This window comes from Protomyctophum bolini (genome assembly GCF_963924005.1).
Source record: "Protomyctophum bolini genome assembly, chromosome: 9".
Taxonomy (NCBI): Eukaryota; Metazoa; Chordata; class Actinopteri; order Myctophiformes; family Myctophidae; genus Protomyctophum; species Protomyctophum bolini.
The window spans coordinates 9,494,007-9,508,800 of NC_137870.1; the positions used below are offsets into that span (position 1 = coordinate 9,494,007).

The window sequence follows — 14,794 nt, forward strand, 5'->3', positions numbered from 1 at the left end:
GGAACTACTGCAATATACCTCCGCCAAGAGAGTCTTCCTTCCGCTATAGGAGGAACTACTTTGTTCTGGTGGCTTGTTTCGACATCAGGGTTTTATTTTTATTTTACAGAATACACCCGTATTACTGTAATTATAACATTCTCCATTAAAGAGGCCACAAGGCAAGTGAGTCATTTCTTTCCCCCAAAAATGTCACTCACGACATTATTCAAATCAGGTGTTGTTGTTGGTAACTGGTAAGGTGGTGAAGAAGGCTGTATACTGTATTCATCCGCTGGGTCGTGACCCCCCATATGACCCCCGCCCCCAATATTCAGTAAAACAAATCAAATTATCCGAGTCGGATTGATATGCAAAATCACTTTAATTAATTAATCAAGGTTTATTTTTTAGAATTAACTAGAATTGCTTTACTACCTCTTGCCACGGTTACAATTCTGTTATCCAAGCAAATTCATCATTGCTTGGACTTTGGGGGAAACGTATTTGAGATTAAAATAAGACAAAGTTATCCTCCCTCAAAGATATTTTTTAAATAATATGAAAAAAATACTTAATTCTGGGGAAACCCAAGGCCATTTTGGAGATACTGTATGATCCCTCCACCTGATCCTTGATGTGCTCAGCAGCTCAGGGGTCTCCCTCCAGTGGGACTTGCATCAAGGACCTCCCTAGGGAGACGCTCGAGAGGCATCCTAACCAGATGCCCGAACCACCTAAGCTGGGTAGCAGTGCCAGTGCATGCATGGTTCTACTCTCTCTTGTGTGACTGAACCTCTCACCCTATCTCTAAGGGAGATGCCATCCGTCTGAGCTAGAAAACTAATTTCTGACGCTTGTTGTTAGATAAAATGGGTCTTATCTGTTTACAAACTAATGTCCAGTGGTCCATGTCCCATATTCTCCTGAACTTTGACCCAGGCCAGATCATTAATATTGTCACCTTATTCATCATTTTACTCTTAGCCTATACTGCCTGTTTATACAGCGTTGTTCCTTATCATCCTAAATGTCATGTCATCCATGGTTATGACCAAAATATGTTTTCATCTGTCCCATTTAATATCTTTCTGATTCCTTATTCAGTCTCCATGGTGTCTGCCTCCAGCCACTAACTTGCCATAATGAAGGGTCTATTATGGTTTGAGCCTATACATGTATATGATCTTGGCCGAGTGAGATAGTCAGGGAGGGTTTTTCTCTGCCGAAAGTTCAGTGCAGGGAAAGTTATCTACAGGTTGCCTGGCAACGCCTGCCTAGGCGCTCTCCAGGCTTCCTTGAGTGCCATCCTTATCATCTATGCAGTGGTCCAATGAGCGCTCGACAACCAGTGCTCCAGCCAATGAACATTATATCAACAAATCTGACGTGATCTGCAGTATTTAGCCTGGAACAAATACTGTGAAGAGGAGTTCAGTTCAGCTTCGGTGATTCATTTTGGAATCAACAATTGATTATTCTAAATTATATTGATGTAAATACTATTATCTGAACCATGTAGCACATTCTCTATGTAAATTGACTTTTTACAGACTAAAATAATTGTTAAACTCTCTCCGATCTTTATTTCATCTGCCTCCAAATCATTTTTTAAGATATGTTTCTATTTTTGGTACAGTGATGGTCATTTAAAGGGCTACTCACTCATTTTTAAGGTAAATACAGCACAGTATTTAATTGGTCTTCCTGCTGGGTTATTTGAAGGTATAGATTTACAATATGTTTCCAAATTATACAGTCCTTTCAAAGCTATCATTATTAAAAGATGGATCCTATTTTATATATCCATCACTCCATCCATCATATATACATCTATAAAATATATTTTAGAATTTTCATTTCTGCTAAGCAGCAAGCTATATGCTTTGAATAATTAGATTTACATTAGGACAAATTTGCACGACTGAAAAGACGAAACAGAAGTAGGGAGAGATGGGGCATCCTCCAGAATCATTATATGCACCTCCGTTGCAGACTTTGGAAATTGTGTGAGTCAAAAGTCTGGCGTGACTCGCTTAAAGGGATAGTTCAGATTTTTTTTAACTTAAGCTATATGAATACTTGCCATTAATATAGTGGTTGCAACTGTATGAATTGATTGCCTGAGTCCCGTGGTGGGAGTTCTGCTCTAGTTTTGGTCAACATTAAGTAGCTCCGGTCATTTTGTGGGGGGCACTGAGGCCACGCAGTAAAAGTAAATTAATTCACAAAACTAACGTAATTTGTATTGTTGATGTAATGTTGTATTGTACTGTACTGTACTGTTACTGTACTGACCCACAGAAATGACAGTTACCGTGTGGGGGTCCCTGTACTGTACTGTACTGTACCAAATTTAAACAAAACAGTTTAAACGTCCTGTCACAACAATGCAACTCCTTGCAACTGCCACTGGCAATAATGGTTGCATGCATGCAACTACTTGCAAATGTGTGGTTTCAAGGAGTTGCATGGCCTTAGCCCATGTGAGTGACTGACTGACTGCATGAGTCTGGAGCTAATCTCACAAATCGCTGGACAGAGTGTTAAACTTGTTGTGCAAGCAGCAGTAGGCAAATGAAGACTGTTCTTCTTTTCCCTTCAGCGTTTCCCTTCAGGTGTCGCCACAGCGAATGATCTGCCTCCATCTCACCCAGTCCTCTGCCTCTAACTTCATGTCCTCTTTCACTAATAAAATATTCAATGTTCAATTGGACTAGTATCCCGGATTGGAAAAAAATGGAAGGTACTATCACTATAGCACATTCATTGCAAAATCTATTCTGGCCTCCAGTATGTTTGACATTACAGCTGAGTAGACCGGCTGTGATTCCCCATCAGTACAGTAGGCGCTGCTGTCTGCCAGCTTGCTGTTTCCCCACTGTGTTTCAGTTCCTTTTCACCCAGATAAACTCTTCATGTGAATCATCAGTTCCAGGGGGTCCCCAGCTAAATGATAGTTTGTAACCAAATGGAACCTTATGGGTCTGTAACTCAGATAATGTATAAATGGAACAACATGGACCACTCAGATAATGTATAAATGGAACCAAATGGACCCTAATGGGTCCATGTTGTTCCATTTGTACACTCTCAGAGTTAAATTAGCAATGATTTTACAATATAAATTGGGGGTCCCAGAGATAGAAATGCTATTAAATGGGGGTCCGTAGACTAATGCATGTCAAACTGGGGTTCCTTGAAATTAAACGGGTTGAAAATCACTGCTAGAGCCGTAAAAATCTTATTGGGATCCCTGGCATATCTTTTCAAATGGGGGTCCGTGGGCAGATTAGTGGCAATTTGGGGGTCCTTGAATGAAAAAGTTTGGGAACCACTGCCTTAAACAGAGAGGATTCTCGAGGATTCTCCTTTAGAAAGCAGCTCTGAATCTCCAAACGACCAGAGATTGTACGCGTGATGACGTGCATTCACACCGGTGTTGTGCTATATTTTTATTGGGATGTCCCAGCCCTGAAATTCTGAGTGGTTTTGGGACCAGATTGTGAGGAGTCACACACTGTGCTGATTTAGTTTTGGGACAACTACACTAATTGTTCCAAGCCTGGAAGGAATGAAGGATGTATTCCGTCAAACTCTTACCACATGGTCTGAATCCTTCATCCATGTCAGTTCTACCAAAATGACTACATGTAGTACACAGAAAATTATAATACTTTCCACCACATATCCAGAAAATCCCCAAAAGCTGAAGAGCATTGCCAGTTTATTGTAAATAATTCCAATGGACAAATAAAAAAAAGAAAATGCAGAGAAGATTAATTATAAAATATTTAATGTTTTAAATAACAAAAACAAATTAAAAACAATTTAAACACATACCTTGTTCTCAAGCTTGTTAGAGAGTAGAGACAGTGTTTTAAAACTGACAAAACAATCTTGCCAAACCTGACTTAAGAGTGCCACACAGTTGGACATTGGTTGGAAAATTCAGGAAATATATTATTTGGCAACATTTGACAACAATTTGATGTTCCTTAAAACAGTGGTTTTCAAACAGTGGTCCAGGGACCAATAGTGGTCCTTGCCGGGGTTCCTGTCGGTCCCCAGCTAAATGAAGAGTTGGTAACCAAATTTAGATCTTGAACCCATTCTGACCTGAGATCAGATTTATACGAGGTTTCCACTGGACACACACTGGTCTGATGAACCCATTCTGACCTGAGATCAGATTCTAAAAATGTCAGTCGTTCTTCGATTTTTCAAAAAATAGCAGACCTACAAGCTCGTAGATCTGCTATTTTTCAATAGCTAAAGCATGACATGATGCTAACACCAAAACGGGTTCCCGTTCAGAATGGGTTAACTCTTGAAATGAAACCTAATGGACCCCTACGCGTCCATTAGGTTTATTTCCACACTCTCAAGACTTTACATTGTTAAACATCTGCATTACGTAATTTACAAGAAGACTAACACAATTAGAGAAAGTAATTGTTTTGATCAACCTGTTATCTCTTAAATTGTACAACATCAATACAGCATGGAAGTGTGGACAAAATGTAAGTTTTGGGTCCGAGAGGCTAAATCTCATCAAACGGTGGTCCGTGGCTCAAATGTCGAATAAATAATGGGCCTCGATATGAAAAGGGTTGGAAACCACTGCCTTAAAAGACGTCTAATTTGGGGGAAAGGGAGTAATCTTTTGATACCACCTCATTCACATTTCTGAGGCTATAAGTGCCTTGAAGGAAACTTCAGAACATTAAACCTGGCCAGCCACAATTTAAGCTTAAGAACAACGATGTTTTTCTTTTTGTACAAATAGTCTCCCTCATGAATAACATTAACCATCCTATGACTTGATGAGTAAAAAAAAACATTTTGGACAAGCTGGATGCATGGCATGCCGAGAGAGAAATATCAATTCAAGGAAGCTTTCGACAAGAGATGTTACTGTATAAAAAGGCCACTGCATATTTCACCCCATCCATATCTTGTTTTAAATCATGTGATATAAAATCTAAACAGTTAAAAAAAAAAAAAAAAGTGAGGTGGATGAAAAAAGAATCCTTACGATCGAAAAATAGATAGAAACTATAAATGCCTTAAAGGACTGAATTCACCCGACATTTACCTTCATACGGAAATTAATAATATTACCATTAATATGAACCACAAGGCTAATAGCCCTTAGCGAAACTAGTGATGACCTTTACATGCAAGCCGTACAACAGAATTCAAGCCTGATTTGTACACATCGTGTCTCACACCAGAAATAACCAATCTACAAGCTCACAATGTGCTGTAGATACCGGTAATCACAATTATTTTTGCATCATCAATGTTGAAAAATGTTCATACATTTTCAAACATGCCCAAATTGATTAAATCAATTAATTACCAGCTGCATTATTATTATCTGTAACACGCACACACACACACACACACACACACACACACACACCTCCCCCTACTGGATATTTTTGGTGTGAGACACTGGCGTGCAACAAAGTATTATCTAAATGAATAAGAGTCAATAATACAGGTAATGAATTGCTACCTGTAACCAAATTTAAAGCAACCAGCCTGGTGTCGGTAAAACTGGTCGAAAAAAAAAGAAGAAAAGGTATAGGCATTTAAGCTTGCATATACTGCATTTTGTCAAACCAACCAACCGATTGAGGCGAGAATCTACATTTGATGTGATTATAGGCAGTCTAATTAAGCCGGTTAGTTGCAGCCTGCATGTAAATATGATCACTGCCGACCAGCTTCCAGTGGGACAGTAGCCTGGGCAGGTTTCCTTTTCAGGTTTATGATCCGGTCCGGAGCGGATCATATCGTTACGTCATGTTGTAGTCATCAGGCCGGAACCCTCAATCTGGAACTTCCTTTCCCTCAAACCGGAAGAACAAAACCTTCCTAATAAAAGCCTTGATACGGCATAGTTTAGCCGATTTCTAAAATATGAATGTGAAGTGTACTTTCCAGAGACTAGTATTTAGCGTCTGTATACCTTTGTTATCCCATGGGGAAATTCTATTCTCATTGTTGGCTACGGGAGAACGAGTCACGCTTTTATTGGGAAATGGAAAGGCATTATTCTTTGAGGGAAAGGAAGTTCCAGATTGAGGGTTCCGGCCTGATGACTATTAAACAATGACTACTACATGACGTAACAATATCAACCACTCCCGACTGGACAAGAATTTAGTAACACAGACCAGGCTTTCCTCCGAGGTGGAAAGCCTGGTGACGCCAGGTTTGTGGGACAGAGACAGGATTCACATCAGTAACACTGCATCAACTATCAAGACATTGTGCAGTACGCATTACCACATATCGACGCATGTAAAGGTAACTTCCCTTGGATAATGAGAAAAAGCAGCCAGCTTCAAAGTAGCACTGAAGACAAGAATGTGGTACCGTTAATAAATTGACAGAAAGAAAGTCATTAAATCACAGTGTTAAAAAAAAAGAAAACAAAAACAAAAACACATAAAAACATATTCCTGAAAAATATACTGTTAAATATGTAGGACATGCATGTTAGAAATATATGGTGGACCAAAGACAAAGCTTGACTGACAACAAATATTTCCACACTTAAAAAACCAAAACATAACATGGTTAACCCTGTACTATCAGCATTACATGTGCCCCTCTTGTTATTCTAAATTCAAGTTTCTAGGCATTGTTCAAATGGGCAGTTTTGATAACATTGATTAAGAGTATGACTTGTCATCGTTTACATCTACAGTTTAAGTCCTATAGACACAAAACCATGATTAAATTAATGTGATTGTTCATCTGTTGGGTCATACAATTTGACTTTTAGACTGGATTGCCATACAACAGTGGTTCTCAACCAGTGGTCCGGGGACCACCAGTAGACCATCAGGGGGATCCAGGTGATCCCAGCTAAATGGAGAGTTGGTAACCAAATTGACTCTTCAGAGTATACAATTACACCAGATGAAACCCTTACAGGTCCATTTGGTTTCATTTCACGCTCTCAAGAGTTAAATTATTGTTAAACATCTGCATTACTTAACTTACAAGAAGGCTACACAATTAGAGAATGTAGAAGAATTGTTATTTTGATCAACGTTTGCGACTTTGCGTGTCCTTTCTCCTATGGTACCACATCAATACAGCATGGAATTGTGGACAAAATGTCTTCCAACGACGACAAAATGTTCAACGTTTTGGGTCTGAGAGGTTAAATCTCATCAAATGGTGGTCCGTGGCTCAAATGACGAATACATAATGGACCTTGATATGAAGGAGGTTGGAAAAACCACTGCCGTACATGAACAATGCATAGAAGCCATAGGAATGGTTGGACTTTAAACGTATGGCTTCTATTTGCAGCACTGGCTAGATGTGTTTGGTCGTGTTTATGATAGAAAACACACGTTGCCTTCACACGGGCAGACGCAGAGATGCAGTCTACCATTCATCGTCAATGCAAGCGACGATGCAAAGACGCAACAATACATGTAGCTGCTCCAAGTATGCCAGAAGTATACCAAGTTATGCCAGAAAGAAACAGAAAGTTAAAAACTTTTAAACTTCAGCAAAAGAGCATTTTAAAACAGGTGTTTGAAGTGACAACAGGAGTAACTACCGCAGGAGTTTTACTTTTATCGAGTAGCTTTGGAGTGCTGTCGTACAAAAAGGTTCAGGGTGCAATCAATGGCGTGTGCTAGTTCAGGGGCAATGATTGTTGGGAATGGGCTTAAGAGTCCTGGATAAGACAACCCGATATGTGGTAGACTGACCGTCAAAGCTTCCTGTGTCAATTCATTAGTCACATCAACTATAGCCGATGAATAGACAGCGACGGTATGCAGATAACCAATGAATAGACAGCGACGGTATGCAGATAACTAATGAATAGACAGCGACGGTATGCAGATAACCAATGAATAGACAGCGACGGTATGCAGATAACCAAAGTCAACAGGATTAGAGGTGCGCCAATCGATCGGACGGGCGGGTGATTTTCACTCAAAATGACTCGGTGATCGGCAGTTTATCCTATGAGAAACCCATCTTTTATACCAGTGGTATAAAGGTCAATCAGATATAGTATAATATCGTTTTGCACTTTGACAGGCCTAATATCTCTCTCACACACACACACACACACACACACACACACTTTGAGGTGGGTTTTGACGTGTAATAATCGGTGACCTCTAAACATGTGTGATGGAAGCTGTACCGATACCACAATCATTTTCACATCCAATTACAGACCACAATTAAATGCAAAGGGTGTGTCCACACAACTGAGAGAAGAACCGGGTCCAATCCAATGGTCTCTATTCAATATAAAGGATACGTACCCAAAAATGTACACAAGAACAAAATATATAATATTTTTCCCATTTTTTTAAACCTCTGTCTGTATTCAAAATACATTAATATTCCTTTTTGTTATCCAAGGTAAACCCACAAAATTGTCTTTGGCATAGGAAAAATAGCTATTAAAAATCAACAAGCTATGTTATATCGTACAGTAAAGAAACAAGAACGTACACAAGATCATGCAACTGATCAATATTATGGCCAATGCCGATATCCATGTATCTAAATGTTTCCATCTGGATTGATCCAAATATTTAAAGTGCTTCTGCATTATTCCCCCACCACTTGATGTGGAAAAACAAAAAAGTAAAAAAACAAACAAAAAAACATCCATCAACAAAGTAAGGCAGATTGTTTTTTTTTGTCTATTCAACCGTGTGAGGAAAAACTATTATTTTGTTCAGGAATTACAAGAAACAATTAAAAAAAAAAAAACATTCCCTTTAAAAGAACGAATAATGATTATCAAGAACTACTGTAAGGAAGTGATGTACCTTAAAATAGAAAATCTTAAGATTGTGAAAGCATCATGATGGTCGATGATACAAAGATGAGTGAATAGAAGTGTTTTTTTAGCAGCCTATTCACACACTGACAAACTAGATTCTTCTTCAACTGTAGAAAAACAACAAAAAAGAAGATGCGATCGAAACTGTGCAAAAAAAGAAAAAGAAATGGACATAAAAGACAAAATGTCCTGCATCTCTAACGTGGGATCTGGTGTGTGTCTATGCACACGGGGTCGAGCAGACAGGGTGACAGACACCGCACAAAGCAAGAAGCACAGCTTCCTTCTCAAGCCCCATTCAGGGGGGCGGTCACGCTTCGTTCTCTTGGACCCGAAGGACGTGTTCTCTTCTGGGTGACACCTGACCGTACCGTCCGATGTAGGATGGCAGCGTACTGCGCCCCTTGCTGGTGTGACTGTCTCAGGCCGAGCCTGCCTGCACTGCTTATTATTAGGATGTTTTCCCCACTATGGGATTGTGCCTGCAACACAGGAACAACAAACATGGCTCAGTTATCTTCATGTGTGCTGGAATGATGACGGTTGTATTGTGACCCAATGCTGTGGGGTAGCCAGCACAGCCAGACCAATATCACTGTGTAGATATTATTCTGGAATCTCTGTGTGAAACCTGCATTTCCCAAGGGGTAGATAATAAAAAAACCTGGCCCATATTTGCATGTTGGTTCCGAATAGTTAGACAACCATACCACATTCTTCAAATGCTGTATAGTCTGGAACTACACATCCTGAATGCTGTATAGAGTCTGGAACTACACCTCCCGAAATCTGAGTAAGGATGCTGCCATTTCCGTTCAAAGCTATATATGATTTCCATTTATATTAGGATGAATTTGTGTGACTGTAAAGACGAAACGGAAGTGTGGAGGCTCCACTTCCGCTTTATTGATTACTCATGATAGAGCTTCCGTTGCTCCAGACTGTATGACGGAAGCATTTGTAAATTGCGAGAGGCAACAGTCTACTAGTTCCTGATTGGTCCCTCGCTACCTCGGAGGGAGTGAAATCCAATCACAACCGAGTGGTGCAAGACCAAATCTGCCAAGGAGCCAATGGCAATTATTTTTGCAATGGCAGATTCTTCTGGTTTCCTGGTTAGAAAGCATGCATGTCCAAATCGTTTTAGTAAATCTAACTAATCATTTTAGATGTTGCGTCCTAAAAATTGTGTCATTCTGTCTAATCTGATCTGAGGTCGTAGCAGTCGTGGACACTTCTTTCTTTGCACACACCAATAAAGAAGTGTGTGTGCCCCTACAGACTGTAGGAGTTTTAAAGTTGTCGGCGAGTCATCAGATCGTTATGCATTTCACACTACAGGAGTATTGGCTTTCCCCGGGGTGTGGCTTTCACACCCCGGGGCGAAATGTTTGTGATAGCGTATAGCCTACGTGCGCTATAGCGAGACAGGAAGTTAAATCTTGATTTCCATGAAATTACTCCGTCTCTCTCCGTATGTGCGTTCAGTGCACACGCACACGCACAAGGCCCAAAGGTTTGCTCTGCACTGTTGATTTCGATGCGGTTTTATCAACATTATTCAAGTGAAATGCGTTGGTTTTATAGACTATTTAACAGCAACATTGCGCCAATATAGATACCAATACTGTATATATACGACACAGGGATTTACCCAAGGAATAGCTTACCATCTACCGGTACTTTCATCAGCAAAACAAAATCATTAAATTCATCAATGAGCTCAATTTAAATATTCTTTGTAATAATGTAATAGAATCGGTATCAGCCTATATGACCCTGTCTGCAAATAATGGAATATGGGTCATAATTTCAATATGGTGCATCTCCAAGCAGAATGCATCTTTGACTCACACGCTGCCATACATCTCCAAGCACAATGCATCTTTGACTCACACGCTGCCATGCATCTCCAAGCACAATGCATCTTTGACTCACACGCTGCCATACATCTCCAAGCTCAATGCATCTTTGACTCACACGCTGCCATGCATCTCCAAGCACAATGCATCTTTGACTCACACGCTGCCATGCATCTCCAAGCACAATGCATCTTTGACTCACACGCTGCCATGCATCTCCAAGCTCAATGCATCTTTGACTCACACGCTGCCATACATCTCCAAGCACAATGCATCTTTGACTCACACGCTGCCATACATCTCCAGGCACAATGCATCTTTGACTCACACGCTGCCATACTGCGCGGTGGGGTCACTCCTGAGGTCGTGCTGAGCCTGCAGCTCCTCCATGACGTTGCGGAGCAGCTTCAGGGTGCGGAAGGTCTCCTTTGGGTCCTGGATGGTGAACTTGGAATAGTCGTCCTGGTCCCCCTGGGGGCCTTGGTACACCGCTATGCTGGCACAGGCATCTGAGGGACAGGGAAAATACACTTTTCATGCCCCGGAATCTTTCTGAAGGCGCTATAGTGCCCAGCGGATGAGGCAGATTTTACTCTGAAAAGCCCCGCCTTGCATTTCCCCCCAAAACTGGGAGGTATAATGTTCCATTACTACTTTCAGAGTAAAAGCGGCCATGTCTTTACCGGCACCCCAGAGCTTCTATTTTGAAGGCATCCGGCACTGACTGTGTTACCCCTATCGCCTAGGACGAAGTTCGTTGTCCTTTCTATTAGTAACGCCCAACGCCCAAGACAAAGTTTGATCCAAAAGACGAAGTTTATTAATATGAAAACGGATCGCATCGCTCCACAGCCTAGGAGCGCCTGTTGTGCAATCCTCGATGTTGCGCAAGAGTCAGACGTCATCGAAAAACTCCCTCCCCTGTTTAGCCGACGACAACGGAAATCTTAAAACATTAATAACTCGCGATCTAAATCATCCCGTCTAATTATAAAAAAAACCATCCTGTGTTAGACGGCCCTCCGCTGTCCAGTCGCTAGTCACGATAGATTTATTCTTACGTCTCGTTGTTGTCGATCGCCTTTAGAGTGGAGTGGTCCGTGCAATTAAGGTGTTAAGTATGTCCATATGATGACTATGTATATGGTCTAAAAGGGTGAAAAACTTATGTCAGATCATCACATGATCTGACTCACACTGGTATCCACCGCATGAGTTGGACACACACGCATGCACGGGTAGATTCCCTTTGTTGTGTCTTTGATAACAAATAACCATGACAATTTTAACTGACCTTCCATCTTCTGGAGCTTGGTATCGTTTGAGGTGAGCAGGGAGAAGATTCTCTCGGTTTCACGGTCACAGTCTATGTCCAGCTGCAGGTTGGCTGGTGATCTGCTCAAACAAAAATACTCTTCAACTCTTCTTGGCGGATTTACAAACCACAGAAAAAAAATCCTGAAAACATGATGTGAACTGTAAACTGAAATCATGCCGGACATTCTGACCAGCAGTTTAAAATACTAGCACGACCTCCGTAGTCACGATACCGTATATATACACTATAGCTTATATTGTACTGTAGCTTATCTATAGCTGTATATAGCTTGTAGATCTGCTCTTTTGGCTGAGACAGCATCCGTCATCCAACGGAGGACAATATGGATTGTGGCTGATGACTGATTATAATGATGTGTTCGCCCTATATTTGCCAACATGTATCTTTGTGCATTTGGTGTCAGGGGGCAAAGGACTCACATTGTGCATTCCTTGCAGCCTGGAGCGCTGTCACTCAGGCTCCTGCAGCAGTGCCAGGCTCCGGCCGAGTAGATGGAGGGGTGGAAGGAGGCGAGGCGTCCCTCGTTACAGCGGCTGACCTGGCTCAGGGCGTCCATCCACTCGCTGGCCTCCACACAGTTCCCCGCCTGCACGTACAGCGGCTTCTCTGTGTGTTCCACCTGGAACATCTAACCCAATGCACACACACAGAGAAAACTTAATGACCACACAGTATACCGTTTTTTCACTTGGAAATGTCTAAGGCGACGTTACTCAAAGACAAGGGTGAGAACGTAGCAAGTCCTCCTGCCAAATGGACCAAACTTCCAAGTGTACTTGAGCCAAATGGACCTTTATGGGTCCATTTCGTACCATGTGTACACTCTCAGAGTTATGGGGGTCCTTGAAATTAAAAAAGTTTGAGAAGCACTCCACACTAAATGGAACAGAGCCTTCATTAGTATCATCGGTAACACCTAGGAAGTAGGTTAGAGTTACTCTGTGTGCATAGAGCCCATTGTAGACGCTTGGAAAAGCCAGATGCACAACATTGGATTCAAAGCCCTATACTCTTCAGTGGTGGGCAGGTAACTTTGGAAATGTTCTAATTTGTCTCTTACGCACAAGACCGGTATCGGACCTATCGGTATCGGCCGATCATGAGGAAAAACTACCAGTGATCGGTCCCAAAAAACCTGATCGGAGCATCCCTAGCCGTGGGGCCATTGGCCGTGGCAGAAGGGTGAAATCTGCCACCAAGGGCTTCTGCGAGAAATATCCCATTGGCCGCATGGGGCTAGTCTCCCATTGGCTTAGAGGCCAGCCAATCTCACCAATCTCGCCATTACATGGCTACTAGACCACGTTGACTGCTAGACCACACTAGACTAGAAAGTCTGATCATTGATCATCAGCTCTGCAAGCTGATAAAAAACGCTTCCAACTTACATTTTTGCGGTTAAAGGCACTTTCATCCAGCTTCTCCACTGCACGAATATTCTTCACATCAATAGTGCAAAGGGCCACTTTTCCTACAGAGAACAAAAAAGAACAAATGTTGAGGCCCTAGCAGTGACATAAGAATGTCATGTGTTTTTGGCAACACCAGGAATTGTAAGCATGCGGTAGCAGACATTTACATATTCTATGCCTCATGGTGCTTACTCCAACCTTGCACTCATTAAAGTCATTCTGGATAAGAGTGTCTGCTAAATGCCTTCATTTTAATTAATAATCGTTTCAGCATGTAATAAAAATAAATAAAAATCACACCTGTGTGAAGTGAGGGGCTTCCAACATGGCTACCAATGTATATATACATCTTTTATGACGTAATTATCAGACAAAATAAACTGTACATTTCAATGGCGTTTTTAAACCTATATACAGGTTTGTTTTTCCTTAAACAATTACTATCTAAGCCTGTGAATCCTCAGCACGGAGAAGAACAATCCTGTTTTTATGTCATGAACACTCCAGAAATCAACTTTGGTACTTGCTCAGCAGGGAAAGGACATGTGCTTGAAATTATGGATGGAGCTCGTTATTAGGCCTGTCAAAAAAAAACGATTAGAGTTAGAATCGCGATTCTAATGCCGTCCGATTCAGAATCGATTCTCATTTTCTAAGAATCGATTTATTTATTTCCCCTTCTCGGCCGCCGTAGTAAGCAAAGCACCATTTCTGTTTCCGCAATAGCGTGCGCTGTGTTGTTGTTCTCTCGTGTTGCTTAAAAATGGAAGAGGGAAAAGAAATACAACCGCCTCCGCAGTCTTTGAAAGCAAGAGTTTGGAAATACTTTGGGTTTTACCGTGAATCCGGCGCGGGCGTGGGCAATAAGAAAGGGCTTGACATGTCTCATACCATTTGCAAACTTTGCCACGGTAAAGTTCTTTCTACTCGCAGTGCAACGCGTTGTGAGCTTGTAGATCGGCTCTCGCGCATGTTAAAAAACAAACTCACAATTATAATAAGAACATAGGCTTATCTGCATTCTGCACTGTACGAATCCAACATTGTTTAGTGTAGTAATGCCTGCAGTAGGCGGCAGGCCTATTTAAATTGTTTTGTTACGGAGCTCCTTGAGTCAGTTGACTGTCGGTCGGTGTGTGTGTGTGTGTGTGTGTGAGAGAGAGAGAGATGAGATGAGATTCATCTTGCACAAATGTACCTGTGCATGCCTAAGCCCGTTTCAAAAAGCATTTATTTGTTGATTTTGCACAAAAAAGTTAAAGCACTGCACTGACAGCAGTTAAAGTACAGTTACAGACTTACAGTATGTTTTGTATCATTTCATTTTTGAGAAGTGGCAGCAAGTTTGTGCCAC

At 41.4% G+C, this 14,794-nt stretch overlaps 1 protein-coding gene across 5 annotated transcripts in view; it reads right to left on the reverse strand.

Annotated features, from left to right (window-relative positions):
• Positions 1 to 3,689: 3,689 nt before the first annotated feature.
• The window catches only part of rasa2 (RAS p21 protein activator 2), a 40,353-nt gene continuing 29,248 nt past the window's right edge, over positions 3,690 to 14,794 (reverse strand). For 3 of the 5 annotated variants that reach the window (XM_080772625.1, XM_080772622.1, XM_080772626.1), the window contains 6 exons: positions 13,417 to 13,499; positions 12,448 to 12,656; positions 11,984 to 12,147; positions 11,018 to 11,198; positions 5,390 to 9,309; positions 3,690 to 5,347 (listed from right to left, as the gene is read on the reverse strand). In XM_080772625.1, coding sequence (XP_080628751.1) covers positions 9,279 to 9,309; positions 11,018 to 11,198; positions 11,984 to 12,147; positions 12,448 to 12,656; positions 13,417 to 13,499 — 668 coding nt within the window. In that variant the 3' untranslated portion in view covers positions 3,690 to 5,347; positions 5,390 to 9,278. Of the gene's footprint in view, positions 9,310 to 11,017; positions 11,199 to 11,983; positions 12,148 to 12,447; positions 12,657 to 13,416; positions 13,500 to 14,794 lie in introns of all 5 variants that reach the window. The other 2 variants (XM_080772624.1, XM_080772623.1) reach the window with 2 other exon arrangements.